The sequence below is a fragment of the Argiope bruennichi genome, chromosome X1 (genome assembly GCF_947563725.1).
Source record: "Argiope bruennichi chromosome X1, qqArgBrue1.1, whole genome shotgun sequence".
Lineage (NCBI taxonomy): Eukaryota > Metazoa > Arthropoda > Arachnida > Araneae > Araneidae > Argiope > Argiope bruennichi.
Window position 1 is genome coordinate 13,059,876 of NC_079162.1, and position 18,342 is coordinate 13,078,217.

The 18,342-nt window shown below is 28.6% G+C and overlaps 1 protein-coding gene across 1 annotated transcript in view; it reads left to right on the forward strand.

Moving 5' to 3' along the window:
- The window catches only part of LOC129958885 (WD repeat-containing protein 17-like), a 189,462-nt gene that overhangs the window by 106,825 nt on the left and 64,295 nt on the right, over positions 1 to 18,342 (forward strand). The window contains exons 9-13 of the mRNA XM_056071608.1: positions 1,276 to 1,362; positions 2,514 to 2,602; positions 13,302 to 13,377; positions 13,518 to 13,720; positions 13,876 to 14,025. Coding sequence (XP_055927583.1) covers positions 1,276 to 1,362; positions 2,514 to 2,602; positions 13,302 to 13,377; positions 13,518 to 13,720; positions 13,876 to 14,025 — 605 coding nt within the window. The remainder of the gene's footprint in view (positions 1 to 1,275; positions 1,363 to 2,513; positions 2,603 to 13,301; positions 13,378 to 13,517; positions 13,721 to 13,875; positions 14,026 to 18,342) is intronic.

The window sequence follows — 18,342 nt, forward strand, 5'->3', positions numbered from 1 at the left end:
ACACAGATATATCTTGGAGGATTCATGGGAAGAGGGCTTAAGAATGTGGGATGCAGGGAACACAAGATTTACTAAAAAAAAAGATAGTTTCCTTGTACCATGTTAACAATTAATTAATGCAATTTTTCTTTTATTCTGCCTAAAATTGATTTCTTGTGAACATGAAATATAAACCAGAATATAAATACAGGGCTACTTCTAGAAGCTTATAATTAGGAACAGATAATTTGCACTTCATTTAATATTTTCAGTAGGAAAATTTACTATAAGCTTCGTTTTATAGAAAACTGAATTGCTAAAATTGACAAATGTACAGTAGGTAGAGATACCAAGATATGTTACATTACTAGTTTTCTGCATAATTTTCATTTACAGAATTAAAAGTAGGATTTTACTTCTTTTGTCATTGCCAGCTTTGTAAAATATTTCACCTGGAAATGATTATTGATTTATATTTTTAATGTTTTAAAATTTTGTTTTTGAAAATTCCAATGTTTTAAATTTTTATATCATTTCATACTTCTTGATTTCAAAGATGGATAAAGTGATCAGTCTTTCTGAACTTTATCCCAAAATGTTTGAACTATTTCATTGGATTGGATTTGTGGGGGGGGGGAGAAAGCTATTAAATCTTAAATAAAAATTCTACCCGGACCAGTTTCTTAAAACTAAATTTATTTTATCTTTTAAAAAATTTATTTGCTTATTATACTTCTACTTATTTATTTGAAAATTTTGTTTTATTCAATGTTAGGACACATGTAGAATACTTTTAAATCTAAATAATCAGTCAACATGTAGAATATCAGTCTCTTTTAACAAACTTACCCACATCATTTTATTTTTTTAATTTTTAGAAAATGTTTTTTCATCATCATCTTAATGATTTAAACGTTTAGAAATCCAGATAACATATATATGTAGTTGATTTGCTACTTATATTTCACATGATGAGCCACCTAATATAATAACTGATGAAGGTTGTTGTTATTAAATTTACTTTTTACTTAACCAAATTGGTGGCATTTTATTTAATGTTTGTTAAGTATAATACAATTATACATACCGACATTAATTTTATTAGTACATTTTGTTCATTACATATAGTAGAGAGATTGATAATCTTATCATTTAGTTAATACAACCAGTTGCTAAATTTTACATGTTATTAATTTTTTTTAAAAATTTAATAACTATTTTATCCAGTATTTTTTTATGAAACCTTATAAAATATGTTACTTTAATACATGTTCTTTTTTTTTTCCTTCTCATTAGTATGATACATCAGACTGATGGGAAATTGATTCAGTCTTTCAAACATCCTTCAACTGTGTATGGCTGTGATTGGAATCCTAATAATGAGTAAGATTTGATTACCTTATTAAACACTTTGAAGAATTGAATTCCAAGGTGTTTCCTTAGGTGATTTTGTGTTAATGTGTTTGCAAATGTTATTTATTGGAAAGTAGCTGCTACAACCATATATTATCATAATTTAAATTAAGGAGTGTGATGATAATTGTTTTATTCTTCCATTAAAAGCAAGGGTCAAATATGTTATCAAAACATAACATTTTAGTATAATATGGCACTTCATGCAAATTTCTCATTCGATGTTACTTAAGATTTTGTTTGGATCAACATATTTTAGTTAAACATTGATGTTTTTCAATGTATGCCATGAAGCATTAAGTTTTTAAAGAATCTATTTCAGTACCATGATATTTTAATTGAATATAATTATAGGTTTTATATTTTGAAATTTGCTTATTACTTTTGCAAAAATTAGACTTATCCCAGTGTTTCAAAATATAAATGTATGGGAGTAATAAATGTTTCTTTATCATCAGATGTATAAAGCAAAATGTTCTTATACAGCCTACTTGCTTCTGGCATCAACAGTCATTTTTTAAAAAATTTATGTAGAATTAATTTTTATTTAGTATTATATAGCATTTAATAATACCTTCACTAATTTTAAATTGAAAGAAATTACTTTAAAACATCTATTATTCCCAAATCAACAACAAAATCTTCTGAAAATAAAAATAAATGATTCTTGCCATCCTATGTTTGCTGTTAACTATGCTGTCTTATACTCACCTGTGATCCTATCTTGGTGATGAATTATGTTGAGTAAAAATCTAGCCAAAGACTAAATCATATAGATAATTAGAACTAATATATTTTATTTATTTAGAATATCAGGTAAGTGATTATGTCAGCTAATATTTTTGATTAATTAATTACCTTACATTAATTGAAATTTAATTGATCCTTGGTTAGATTTCACTAAACTTTACTTAACTTAAACTTTTACTTAACTATTTTATTTATGTATAGAATTCTTTAATATATGTAGTTTTGATGAAGTATGTTAATTTAGGAGGAAAAATTTTGTGGTAGTGTTTTGTTCTGTAATCAGATTGATTATACTATTTTAATTAGTTAAGCATACAAATTTCTTCTTGAAATTTGTCATGAGAGCACTACTTTTATGTTAATATTTGCAGAAGCACCATAGCAACAGCCTGTGAAGATGGTTTAGTTAGAATTTTCTATGTTGGAAGTGGTACAGATAAACCTCTGAAAGTATTATCTGGTATGTTCTTAAGATTCAAAGTCATTTTCATTCAAAAAAATAATAATAAAATTTTATTCAAGAGCCTTTCCACATTATTTTTCCCCCTAACTTAATTAAAAGTCATGTCAGCAAGTTTAGTAATGCTTTATGCATAAAAATCTTATTATTATCTGTTTATAAATTACAGATTTAGTATCGTACAAAAAAAGGGGGAACTAGGAAAAGGATCTTATTAATTGCAGTTCAAAATGCACTATTTTTGTCTTTGATTAAGCATTTTTAAACATTTAGGATCATTCTGGGTGCCATTATTTGTTACTTTATTCTGAATATGTCAAAGCGATTAAAATTTTTTTCCTTTTATTTTTCAATTTCATTATCTCCATATTTCTCTAAATTAAGAGCTCCCCCCCCCTTGCTTGATTGCTGCAAATTTGTTCAATATTTTTATGTTTTAGTTTGAAGGCCAAAAATTTATTTTGCTTCATAACTTAATTACTAGGAACCAGAATATTGCATTTCACTATCCATTGCTTTATTTCAAAATGTTTTCTTTTTTAAAAAAAAAATGTCTAAAGAGAGAATGCTGCTAATTACTTTTTTATTATTACCTACTTTGTAACTTTTATATTTAATTCTTCTCTAAGGTACATCTTGAGATGTCAAAATCATCAAACTCCAGATGACTCCTGGTGCTTTGGTCTCCTTTTTAACTTAACCTCCTCTGTTTTCTGGTTTCTGTCTTTCTCTCTTGACAGGCAAACGAAGAGGCTCTTAGTGAGAAGCTGTTGCTGTCTGTTTTCTTCTAGCTTCTTATGGTCCTTAACTTTTTAGGCAGGTGATATGCTATTGATGCCCTTTTTATCAGTCAGCTACTACCCTAACTGCTTATATGGTTAGTCTGGTAGGATTGAAATATATGGTCAATTTGTGGGGCTCAACATTAAAATTGGTTGAGTTTCTCAGTAGTGACCCTGAACAGAACATAAGGAGAGTTGTGCTGAAGTTGAGAATTTCAAGAGCCATCTTTTATCTTTGTTAACATGTTGATTGCCATGGGGGTTACTGGTGACCGCCGGAGCCATATAAATTACTTTGTGAGAAATTCACCACAGCAATCAATGTGTTAATAGTTAATCTGAATTAAGATACGTGGTAATAAAAAAACATTTTCTCTACAAATCTATATTCCTTATTAACAAAGTTGTTCTTTCGTTGATTTGGGAAATTAAAAAGGTAGTATAACTTAATGCAGGATATATCTTAATGTAGATTGTTTTTATGAAACAGGCTAATAAATTCTGTAGGTTTATCCTTTAGGTTACTTTTCCTGTTGAGGTAGTGACTGAAATATTTGAACATCTCTTGCAGGGTTATCTTTGATCCTATCTTTAGAAGGGTTTCTGATGCTGAATTTATGGAATTGCGTGATCAAAAGATTTAATGTTGCATGCTGCATTGGCGTGAAACAAGATGAAAAATATATTCTCAGAATATCATAACATTTCAGCTCTTGTCCTACCGAAACACGTATCAACTTTTTATACTTCTAAAAATTAATAAAATATTGTTGTTTTGTTTAAATCCTAATTTTAAATTTGATGCCTGTTAACTTTTTTCCCTTATAAATTCTTTCTGTTCCGAAAATAAATATGTTTTCTAGTCTTTTTCCAGCACATTCTCCCCTTCCTCACATCAATATGAACTCTTTAATTAAACATTCGATATTTCTAAGTTCGTTTCTAAAAACTACGGGCGGTACTAATGCTAAACTAATACAACTATGGGCGATTTCAATGCTTGCTCAAAATTCTGGAATTTCAATTTTGAGGATATGAAATGTAGGGTAATTATGAATTTGTTACTTAAAAGGATTTAATAGTTTGTCTTTATGGCTCTGTGTTATCCTTTGTTTCCTATTCGGTTGTGGAATGGCTGGACCTTATTTGGGCATCAATTCATTTTATACAATTCATTCATTATAAAAAATAGGGAGTTCTCAATCTTGAATTCCTCATGAGCCACAGGTATGTATGTATGCTTTTTGATAACTGCAACAATGACAGCAGTGAAATTTGTTTTTCATTGGGATTTCACAAAGGATTTTCATGTCTTCCCTTCAACTCGTATGGTTAAAAGTTATAAATAAGCTGTTTTTTTTTAGTTAGTTGTCTAAAGTCATCAATTATTTTAAAATTTGCGAATTTTTGAAATTTGAAAACTTAGTTATATTGCTTTGTTTGTTTTCTGGAAGTGCTAATGTTTCTTTATTTTATGAACAAATAGTAGTTTCTCTCGTATCTGCGATTTGAAATGTTTTGTTATTGTAAATTATTATGTGCTGAATCTCAATATGTGTGCGTGAATTTTAATTTAGCCCTATTCTGTAGGCTCGTAAAGGCTGTATGAGAATTCGTTTCCCGCTGGCTATTTAAATAACCCTTATCCTATGAGTGAGTGGGTCGATGAAGGTCGTGGATAGTATATCTGCATATATCTTAAAAGTTGCAGCTTTCGCCGTTACATTCTAGTCCTCTAATTTATCATAAAAGCAAAAATTACAAACATTTTCCGGGAGGCTGATGAAATTTAATCCTTTATGCGTGTTAAATATCCAATCCTTGGACATGATATCAGTGTTTGTGTTTCGGAAGTCGATAAATGTAGTAGCGGATTTAAGAATTTTGTAATCCTAAGCATTGCACATTATGAGGTCCCTCTTTTAATAAATTGACTCGTACACATTTTGTTACATCTTTTACTTAATTAGCATGTTATGGTTTACATTACATTAAAAATTAATTGGCGAGTTGAAAATTTTGAACCTTATTCAGAAGGCGTGATTTACAAGACTGCATTCTTTTAAAATTCAAACAAAATATTTTGATAAATAATCGAATTTCAACATCTTCAATGGTTTGATTTAAAGACAGATATGCATATAAATAATCATAAAAGCGTCTTTATGACCAATATTTGCTCTTTCACTTTTGGTTATATCAGAAAAAATCTATCTTGATTTTCCAATTTTTGCGTTTGTTATTTTATAATATTTTATAAAAGTTCATCTGAGAAGAGAAGTTCCCAAATAATTTTCTAATTTGTTAGTAGTTCTAACTGTCCATGCGAATGCATTTCTTAAAGTCAGAAGTCATCTTTAGCTTAATCAATTAATCGGAAGTCCTCTTGTGATCAGAGAATGGATCCATAAACCTTTGTTGTTGTTTAGAATAGAAAATAAGCTGGAGTAAATGATAGGATAAAACCTTTACCTTTATTACCTTTGTGTGATATTTCAGAGAATGATAGAGTGATGCAGTTGTAAGACGAAAGAATTCTTTAAAATAATATTTATTACGACGGATACACATTTAAAACATATTTGCTTAAATAGCACAATCACAGCCTCTCTTTCCATGATACATATTAAAAACAAGTGTGTGTGTGTGTGTGTGTGTGCGCGTGCGTGTGCGTGCGTGCGTGCGTGCAGTCACGTAAAATAATGATCCACCCAACTTTATTCTGCTTTCGGCCATTCTATGTAAAAACTAAAAATACCATTTTAAAAGTAGTAAGGAACATTAAAAGTTGTATCTAAAATTTTTGTAAGGGATTTTTTACATATTTAAAATTGTGCAAACTTTAAAATTTCCTGTGTCATTGTCAATTTTGATGTCATGAATATAATTCTCATGAAGAAATTACTAGGACTACAAATTTTGGTTAATATATCATGATCACGTCGGGAAATATTTGGCATTTGCTTTGGAGGGTATTTCCATATGTAGACGTGTATAATCTTGATATTCTATGAACTTCGATAATTTTTTTTTTTTTTTTGTGACACCTTAAAAAATATCTGCAGAATCACAATATTCATGTAATAATCTACTGCTGTTTCATTCATGACAAAATATTTATAGTGAAAATTTTTGGGAGAATTTTGATTCTTTTCACAAAGAAATATTATAGAGGATTGAGAGTTTTGTTTAAATTGTGCCTGAGCATGAATCACTTTTACGCTGAAAGCACCAAAATGGAAAGTTTTGTTGTTTTAGCAAAAGAAATAAAACTGAATTTCTTTTTTATTGTTTAAAAATATATAAATTTTAAAGTTAAAATCAATATTTTATTGATTGAAGAAAAAAAAAGGTTTTTTTATTATTATTATTATTATTCCTGCATTTTTTTTATCAGTATGTATTATTCCTATTATCACTACTTACTACTCGTAAATAGGCATGAAATGATACACTGCTTTATTTTATGAGTATACAAAAAAGTAGTTGTTTTTCATTCACTGATAAATGTAAACAGCTTTCTTATACTGTTTACTGGTAACTTAGTGTTCTATACGAATGTTTGATTCTGAAAGATTTCATTATTTGAAGACACTATATAGGATATATGCATATTACAGATGTGGAAAGCAAAATGCAGAACATCACTCTAAATGTTCCAATACTGTAGCACTTTTTTTAAGCTATTAACCATCACATATTTTGCTGCTTCTTATATGAATAGAAATGTAAAAATAAGTATAATTATAAGAATAATTATAGGAAATATTATTATTTGTATAATTGTGAGAATAATTATTCCATAGGATATCTTTCAGAAATAACCAGCTTCATTGTCAAAATTTTATATTAGGACCTATTTGCTTGAACATGACAAATTTAAATAAATTAGCATAGAAAAAAATGTAGCATTTATGAATCAACTATATTAAATGGAGTACTAAAATCAATTTAAAAAAATTACAATTCATAATAATACATCTAAATGTAACTTATTAAAAATAACATAGTCATTCTTAAAAGTTTGAGACTAGATAGAAGTTCAATATTTGCATTCATTCTTAAAAGTTTGATTTTTTTTTTAATTATTGGAATGACTCTTTAACTAGTAACTACGTGAAATTTATTGCTTTTCTGCTTCATTTGATCCACTTCTGTTCTTCATTTAAATATTAAGAAAAAATATGTCATTTTATTTGGACAAAACTAGTAGTAAACTAAAATATTAATCATTACTTTGTGAATGATTTGTTAATAAATCTTAGATATATTTTTCATCCAAAATATTATTACTAAATATGTTATATAATATTGTTTTGATACCTGAATTTTTTTATTCATTTTATGGTTATATACAATATTATAATAGTTATAATTAGAATGGATTAATCTTATTAAATTTGTGAGTTTTGTAAGGAATATTGAACACTTCAACACCAATAAATTTAAACAAACACTAATGGCCCTTGTTACAAAATATAGAGTTATTTATGCATTAATTACTAAAAGAAATAATTCATCAGAATGTTTCTAAAATTAAATAGTTAAATCCTTCAAATTACTTAAGAAGTAAAATTACTGTTTTTCAGTAATTAATTATATTCTATAAGTGACCTTATATGAGTCGACAAGTAAAAATTCCAGCTTGCTACAGGGACAGAGATTATCCTCCATATTTAAAGGTAACGACTATTAATAAAATAGTATGGTAACAGAAAGCTTTTTTTTACACTGATTTCCTATTTTTTGCCACTGACGAAATTTTTTTTATATATATGTACAAAAGCGTGAAAAACAATATTTGCTTCAAGTAATGCATGAATGGTAGCGTTTAAATGCCAAATAAAAGGCTGTCGACATTTTAAAATTTGTGAATGCACCCCTAAATGCATTGTTTTAGGGACAATGCAAAAAAGCTAATATAATGAAAAAACTACTCATAGGAATGAGCTGAAATTTCGCCACCATAAAATGATCTTCTCCATCGAATCATGTCCAAATTTAAGTGTGTTGTAATTTTAAAAAAATTTTAATTTGATTAAAAAAAAATTTCGCATAGTAAAAACGTTTTTTAATAATAAATATGTGGGCAAAATATGTAGAATGCCTTATATTTTCATAACAAAAAGTTTTGATCAATAACTGTTATTTTTTTAAGATATGAACAATAGTTCAAAATTTAATTTTAGCATTAGAAAGTCAAAACTTTATTAGCTCGTAATTTCGAAACGAATAGACCTAGAATAATGAAAATTTTCGGAAATAACTTTTGCTGTAGTTTAAAAACTTGATGAGAAAAATTGGTATTGTCTTTGAAAATATTGGTTTATTCTTATTTCATTATATAGATGCCCCCTTATGAAAATTTTGATTCAAAATTCTTTAAGGGTACGTTAATTCCTTTCGAATACTACCCTTTTTTTTTTTTTTTTTTTTTTTATGATGATGGTGCGATGAACGATGCCAGAATAAAAGTGGTTTTATTCGCGACTGTACATATCAGTTGCGGTTATCGTATAGACAAAGTCATATGAATCCGATTAAATAGCTGTGAATATAAATGTCAAGTGAAGTGAATATCTTAAAGCATTGACACAGAACCTTGAGAAAAGAATGTTTCGAATCTTATTGTAAAAAGTACGAGAGGCAGTATAAATTTAGTAATGTGTGTATTTTATTTCATAATTTAAATGCAGAAATTATTAACAGATCATTTTACAATATTGTCTGAAAGTTCATCTGTCAAGGATGTTCCCAATTCGATTTTTCCTTCTAATTGTCCATGCGAATGTTAACCTTGACGTCGGATGGTATTGTGAATTGATGTTCTAACATTTAGTCTTGTTCCGTCTTATGAGTAATTAAAACGATCTTTCCCATATTAATAATTTTTTGAATGAAGAAGCCCACTTGCTTATTCATCTTCTTATTCAAATAATTCAGAATTATTAAAATGCGAACTTCAAAAATCCTTTGTACAATTTTCCTCATAACTAAAATCGCGTCCTACTTCTTTTAGAAGTTTGTGAATTCTGCATCAGAATATTGGATAATATTCTGAAAATCCCAATGCCATTCCTTAAGGATTGCACAATGTTGGAACACTAGTAGGGAAGGTATGATCTCCTAGACCATGTGGAAATAAAAACTAATTTTTTTTAAAAAAAAAAGGAAGCATCAAAACTTCAGAAATTGTAAAAATGTAGTCAGAGTTTTGAAATAATAACTACGCTAGAAACCCATTCCATTGAACTAAAAACAGAGTAGGAGTGCTGGGAAAACAATCTTTAGCAGTTTGTAAGACCTCATCTCTCCAGTTGAGGATTAATTCTTTTATTTTCATAACTTATTGAATATATGTTTTTTTTTTTCCTTTATTAGGATTGCACTTTCCACATTGATAAACAATATTATTTACGCATTTGTAAATATTGTAATAAAGGAGTGAACTTAATGAAAAAGATATAAGCCTGAGCATTTCTTCTTAACAAAATGTTAAAATTATCCTAAAATTAATTTATAGATTAAATTATAGATATTATTATTAATTATTTATTATTAATTTATAGATTCTATTAAACTATAGAATTTGCATCATTTACAAATTTATTTATTTGGAAATTAAGCTAATAGCACTTCTTAAATCGGACTGTGTTGTCTGGGGCAGCTGCCTTCTCAGAAAACAGCAACTAATTATAGAGGTTCATGCCCTGCATATTCGAAATCGTATTTTTCAAAAATAGTTGCCTTACAGAATTGCAATAAGATTCTATAGATTCAGGTGAATTTGTTTTTTATTCTGAAACCTGGAAAAATCAAAACTGGTCACATTTCCATTGTCGGTGCTTCTAATGACTTGAAAGAGTTGGGAGTATTTTCATAATTATTAGTTAAAACCATTTTTTTTTAATTCTTGGTATTTCATTTAGTTGAAGTATTAAATTTAATATATTAAGGATTTTAATAGGGTTGCCACGACACCGGGAAATTACAGAGAATTTAAAAATCCTCTAAAATACGGGGGAAATACAGGGAAATTGTAAAATTTCCGTAATAAACGAGGAAAATGGAACAGCTGTGTAATCGTGGAAACTCAAAGATTTTCTACTAGTTCCCCTTATTTTATTTTTATTTATTTATTTTGTATAGATCAATCAAATTTCGATTTCAGCGATAGTTTACTTTTTTTCTATGAGGTTCCCGGTTTCCAGCTAATGAGGAGGCGCGAGAATGTTATAACTGCGTGAGAAAATAGAATTAATGTCTTCGGCGGGAAAAGCAGTATTCAATTTGCGGAAGCATCGTGATATGTTTAGTCACTCATACTTGAGTTTATTGAAAGATTTGTTTATCATTTGAGAAATTGTAAGCTTATTCAGAGTAAATTATAAATTTTTATAAACAATGAACTTCCTATTCGTATTTAATAGAGATTATACGCATAAAAATATCAATCCGGACTTTGTTGATTGGGTTAGAGAAATTCCACAAAATCCGTTTGCTGCTCGTTTTGTAAGAAGATAGTAAGTAATAACGAAAGCATACAAAATTTCGTGCCAGTTCAAAAAAGTCATAATTGATATTGGACTTAGTGTCTAAAAGGAATGCAGGAGCAGATGATATGCTGAATCCGAAAACGACAAATTTGATATCCGAAAATAATTTGATTTCGAACTTTGTAGTTCAAGAACAATCATTTAAAGATGAACTTTTATTGCCATTAATACTTGTTGCGTCACATTCGTCCTTTAATGCATTCAATGACGGAAATATTTTCACATATGCTCACTGATATTGAAATAGCCAAAAAATGTAATGCCGTACATTATTTGTGAAGGATTAGCTCCATTTTTTTCAACGATCTCTTAAGAAATCTTTAAGCTATAAAAAAATTGGAATATGCTTTGGCGAGGCTTTGAACTACATTTCACAAAAATACCAAATGGATCTTATTGTAAGATATTGGTGTGAATCAACTAATAGTGTTTCCAGAAAATATTGGAATTCAATATTTTTAAAGGATACCTCTGCTTAAGAACTGTTTGAGAATTTTAAAGAAGTTATATTGAGACATTCATTTACTTTTACAAATTAATATGGATGGACCAAATGTAAATTTAAAATTTTTAAAATATATCAAAGAACTTCCATGCGAAAATGACTGTAAAATATTAGATCAAGTGGCGATTACACATAATCCATTGAGCATTTCAATATAAACATAAATCTACTGAATGGAAAGCAGATGTTATTCTAAAAGCAATGTATAGAATATTTAAAGATACTAACCAACCAACCAACCTAAAGATACCAACTAGACGTGTCGATGTCCAGGAAGTTGCAAATTCTTTTGAATTTCCATTAAAGTTTTTTTTTTCTATTCCCTGAATAGAAAATGTCACTGTTTGCGAATGTGCTCTAAAAGTTATTGACAGCATTAAGAAATTTATAGATATCAGTTTAAAAGAACTTTGCCTAGATCTGTCTCGAGTGAAAAGTATTAAAAATAAATTGATTCTAAAATTAGCTTCTCTCATATTGCTAATATTCTTCAGTCATTTGTTTAAAAAATTCAAACATCTGAACCAATGGTGCCTTTCTTATATGAAAATCTTTTCTTTTTTATTAAACAGTTAATGAAAAACATTATCAAAAGAAGCATAATCGAAGAAGCAAAAGCATTTGTGGTGGTAAGATCATAAGCCAGATAACAACTTCCGGAGAAGAGTGTACACTTTTGTCTAGTGGCTTTGTTACGCGGCTATGAACCCTAACGCTGCGCGTTCGAACCTCAACTTGCACATATTAGACATTACTTTTATTAGAGCTTGATGAACCTAAAAATGTAAGGCTGAAAAAAAAAACGATATTATAATCATGACTACAAGCTACTTGAATGCTAGAAGAGTACTGAAAATGAAGAGGATATTTTTGCAGAGTGTTTTACGTTTATGAGGAATATATAAAAATAATTATATGAACGTATGTCCAAAAATTTTACTATTTTAAATACTGAATTTTGTTTAAATCCACATTTATTGAAGAACTTTCCTTTTTTTCCCTCATTAAAACTATGGAATATTGTTATTCCATTATAACAATCTCATGAATGCTGTTCGCCCATTTCTTTTTATATTGCATATACGTACAGGAAAAATAAGGTGATTTTTTTTTTCCCCCGAGATTTAAGTGGCAACCCTGTTTTGAATTACAAAATGTCAGTACAAGCTTATTTCTATTCATATTATCGTTTTATCGATTTCATATTATCTACATCTCAAGAGCATTCTTCTATGCAATTTAACTTTTATTTCATTTTTTAGAAATGTGCAAGAATTATTAAACATTACATTGATAAAAGGAAATCTGTCATAATTTTTTAGGTAGAATGTAGTGAAGATAGTTGAGAGAATTAGATATGATAATCCCACTTCATAAAACATCACTCAGAAGAAACAATAAGCCTGTACTATTACTTGTTTAATGAAGACAATCTCAACAATTAGAAATAACATTAAAAAACAATGAAATTCCGAAGTATGTTTTGGCTGAAAATCGAAACATACTTGTATATGGTGGTAAACAAAAATTTTGCATATACATTTTTAAAATTGTTTCTTTCCAAACGAGTAGAATTCCTTCAGTATGCGGCTGCGCCGAATGAACGAACTGGCCAATAGATACCTCAGTGGAAAGAATTCCAGGATACTTTTTATGTGCCTTATAGCTTTTCAGTAGTTTTAAATAGGATTAATTATTTTGACCATGATTTTAATAAATATGGGTAATTTGTCAATTTTAATTAATGGGCATTAAGACGTTAAAAAATTCTGATTTTGAAATATAGTTATTATAAATATTTTACTTAGAATAAAATTTTCATCAATTCTAAGAAAATTTCTCTTTATTGTGCTTAGGTCATAATGGGAAAGTATTTCGAGTCAAATGGTCTCCTTTAAAAGATGGTATACTTTGTAGCACATCTGATGATTGGTGAGTTCTAAACCTGATTGTGCTATGTATGTTTAGCACATATTAAGGTCTTTTTATTGTTATCTTTAAATATTATCATAGTTATTTTTTGTAGCAATATTCTTGTTTTATGTGATTGCAGACAAAATGTGTGTTCACAGCTCTGTTCGTGTGTGGCATTATGCTCAAGGCATTGCTGTGAGAGTTCTAGAAGGACATACCAGTTATACTAGAGGATTAGTATGGTGCCCAGAACTTCCAAATATTGTTATCTCTGGAAGTTGGGATTCTACCATTGCAGTTTGGGATATAAGTGATGGTGCTTGCCTAGACATTATTGAAGATCATGGAGCTGATGTATATGGTGAGAAGAAACTTATTGTTTTAGTTTTTATTCCATTGTAATGAACAAAAAATATATCTGCTGTTTTTTTAATTGTTTCTTATGTTAGCCTTCATTGTTATACTTTTGGTGATATTTAACAACTTTCAAATGTTTAAGTCATGGAATTTTCTTAGGCCTAGCTTGTCATGCGGAAAGACCATTGCTCCTTGCAAGTACATCTAGAGATTCAACTGTTCGCTTTTGGTCAATGCTTCCCTTGGTTTCATCTTTATATTTGAAGATATTGGTTTCTCGGCCATTAAATGATGTATTTTCCCCTTCAAGTATGTAATGTATATCAAATTATTTCTATTAAAATTAAATATCAATGAATCTATGTGGTATAAATTTTGGTGTTTAACAACTTATTTCCGATGAAATTACAAACTTATTAACTATTTTTTATTACATTTTAAATGCGATTTTTCTTATCTTTATATTTTTAGTGGTATTGGTAATAAAGTGACGTTATAGATTAAACCCCGTTTAAATTTTTTAAAGTTTATACTTTGTGTCCTTATTATTACTTTCGTCTATTTATCCTTGTTACTGTAATAATAAATATGAAAGTTGCATCTTGTATGCTATATATGAGTCTTTATTTTCATATTTGCGTAAAATTAGTTATTTCGAAATGTGGTTGATATGCATAATTTGAACAAACTAAAAAGAAATAAAAGCGAGAATTTTTATCCACGTTACGCAACAGTGGTTATAAAACCTATAAACTTTCGCGAGGATTTTGTTTTTAATTTTTTTGCTATTACTAATCAGAATGTTGTTATACTTATGAGATCAGTTTTGTTAGTTAATTTGTTTTACTAAAATGATAATTCCTGTGTAGTTGCTTTTTGGTAGTTGATTTTTGGGTTGCGAGAAGTTCCTTTGATTGTTAAAAATCTTCGGTTAATGGTAACAATATTTCGAGAAACCGGTTCATTCTGCTCTGGAAGAGGAAGATAACCTGTTTCCTCTGAAGCAGTAGAGAAAGTTGCGCTGCAGGTGGAAGGGGACAAAGCTTCCAACATACTTCGTGTGGCAAAAAAATTGGGTATGCTCCGTTCAACTCTCTGGAAGATCATGCAGACTATGCTCCGGTATTATTCATACAAGCTTCAATTTGTGCAGAGGCTGCTTCCACGTGATTTCGAGACTCGACTTCGGTCCTCAATTCAGTTTCTTGCTCACTTTGAGTTTCATTCAGCATTATCTTGGAATACTCTGGGCAGATGAAACTCACTTTCATTTGGACGTTTCGATGAATATTCGAAACTCCTGAATTTGGGAACAGAAAATTCCTAAACTCACCGAAAATCCGCATTCGATTTTACAGACTCCTTTACAGTCTCTAAAAGCAGCTGCTGAGCAGCGATATGCATCATTATTACTGAATAAATTACCCCGATCTGGAAGTACGTCAGTGCCTTACACGTACAATTTTATGCAAGAGGAAGTTCCTATACACATTAGCCTTTATGTTGAGAGCATTCCCAAAAGTCACTTCACGTGTCATTAGCGGCCACTTTCAGGTTCTGTGACCTCATCGATCCCCAGACTTTAATCCATATGACTTTTGGTTTTGCGGGCATTTGAAACATTTGATAAATCGCGATGATCCAAGAGCTTTACCTGATCTTAAAGATAAAGATAAAGAAAATCTCTTACATATTCGTAGCAATTCCCAAACACACTGCTGTTTCAACTGTGAAACGTTCTATTCCAGACAATAGCTAAAAACGATGGCCGTCATGTTTAATTTGTTTTGTAGTAATGCAATTTGTACACTATCGTAACTGTATGCTAACTTAGGTATTCATTAAAAACGCCCTCTAGCGGTGAAATTTTGAACTGCTTTATTTGTTCAAACAAATTCCCATCGCTTCATTTTGTCCTGTACAAAATGCACAACTTTTTGAAAATAATTTCATCTGTTGAAAACTTTAAAATTCAATTATTTATTTATGAACGCCTTGCACTTTATATTTATTAGATATACTGGCTCCAATTTATTTATTATAATAAATTTCCGTTTGTTTTCCGTCCATATATGCGTTTTATGTGAACTGAAATTATACTGTTTCATCATTTCTTTTAAGTTTTTTATATCTGCTGTTACTCTGAAATAGCCGATGAAAACATACTCGTATGGAAACATAAACAATGGTATTGATTAGAATGACAAAGCTTATCTTCAGAAACAATTAATTTTAAATAATGAACTAGATGTTTGTGATGAAGACATTTACTATATCATTTTGAAAAATTAAGTTTTTTTATATAATTCGAACTCAGAATAAAATATCTTAACTCATGAAAATAAATTCTTAATGTATAAATATAGCCATATCCTATTATTGCTTAACTACACAGACAGAAAAATATTTTACTTCTGAATTATTTTTAATGTTTTTTTTTTTTTTTTTTTTTTTTTTTTTCTGGTTTCATCAAAATATGAAAGACATGGCTATGCTACTTTAATGCCCAACATTTCGATTTACAAGGGCCGATCTTTTAACCTTTCATTAAGTTGTATGTTTTATGTTTTTGACATAAAACATACAGCTTAAACAGTTTTGAATGTTCTGAAAAACTGAAACAGGTAATATTCAATAAAAAGAATCTTAAAAGTTGTTTTTCAACACAAATTAAAAATAATTTGATTGCTTCTTTAAAAAAATACCGCCGTCTGAGTGAGATAATTTTCACAAATAAAAGTGGAAATGTTTTACAGTATTTTTTGGTATAGTATTTACTTCTATATTTTTTTTCTTTTACCATAAAAAAATGTAAATGGATGTCCTTTACTATTCTCTTACATGTAAGCTTTTCAAATGTGATAAATTTTGTGTTTAGCTTCATTATAATATCAAAATATTTGTAACTGATTTTCTTCCTTATATTAAATTTGTAAAAAATTGATTTATTCATTCATTTTTCTTAAGGGGTTTATCCCAAAATTTGATACAGATTTAATATTTATATATAAAAGCCGTATACGAAACTTCATATCTCTATCTTGTAGTTTTAAATTATTGTGCTCTCATACATATGGTCTGTCATAATTTCAAAAATAATTTCTTTATTCTCAAGGGGATTTTAAATATGGAGATACATCAAAAACTTGAGGTAAATTAAAACTTAACTAAAATTTTGACTTACAATAACATGAAGATTATTCTGTGCTTTTTATAATATCTTAGTGAAGATTGAAATGTTACTTAACTGTGAAGTCTGACATGTGCAGATATATAGATTTCATACTTAACAAAGACACATTTCCATAGTTAAAACTCTATGTTTGGATTGAAAATGACATTTTGATACCAATTTTGGCTACTAAGTCTTGTTAGTTTAGTATTCTGTATTGTTTTATAAAATTTTTATAAATTCTTTTAATTTTAGTAGTTGAGTTCAAGGATTTGCATTGGAGCATATTTTCTTAAAGTAATTTAGTTCAATGCATCACATATACATACAATTTTTAAAATAAAATCTTCTGGCCTAAAATTACAATTGTCACACCAAAATTAAATTTTTGCAGTTTTTCTAAAGTAAAGTGATATGTGTTGAAAATTATGACTGTAAATATTAGTTGGGAATTAAAGTGTCGTGCTTGTTTTAACATTTTTACTGTTGCTGCTTTTTATTTTGTCAACTACGCCTAAATGCTAACAAAGGCAAGAAAGGCTTGTGCTTTACTTTTGCAGCAAAGTTGCAAAAATTATTCGAAATATTAATTAGAATCATTTATTCTTTCACCGGTAATCACATAAATTATCAGAGCGATGGCATAAAATCGAAGTTTTTAATAAATGTTCGTTTCTATTCTTGAAAAGTTCATAATAACATGATGTTCATTTGAATATATTAATGCATTCAGAGCTATCATGGCATCTAAATAAATGAGTGCCTTTAATTATCCGTAAAGCCTCACATGAGTGATATACATTCATGTAGCAAGGAAAGATTCAAAATCATTTAATAAAGCATCAGAGAAAGTTTATTTAAAAATTCATTTATTTAAAAATTGATCACGTTATTTTAAAAATTGATCACGTTTTATGGTAAAATACTTAATATTTATTGTGTTTTTGTTTTTTTCTCATTTGTGTATTTTGATTTTAGGCAGGGGCGCTTCGAGCTCCTGCGTCGCTCCTCTGCCACAACTACCAATTTTAAATTTTATGATGGCAACATCATAAATGTCTGACATTTTGCTTAAAAAGTATAGAAAGATCATATGTATGCATCACTGGCACATGAATAAGAATGTTGTCTAATCTAGTTTTTACCATAACTCATTTCATTTTGTCAGTCTTTTCTAATGCACTTTATATATATATATATATATATATATATATATATATATATATATATATATATATATATATATTCAGTACTGTGCAGATTAATTTAATTGGGTCAAGTAGAAATGTTTCCTCGCACGTGCTTTCAGAAGTTCATTTTCAGTCATGGCATAGCAATTTAGTAGAAAATATCTTTTTCTCTAGTCTTAATGATATTCGGTACTCGTTCTGGCATAGATTCTATTAATTTAGTATATAAAATTTTGTGTCGTTGTCATGAAATTAGACTTGACA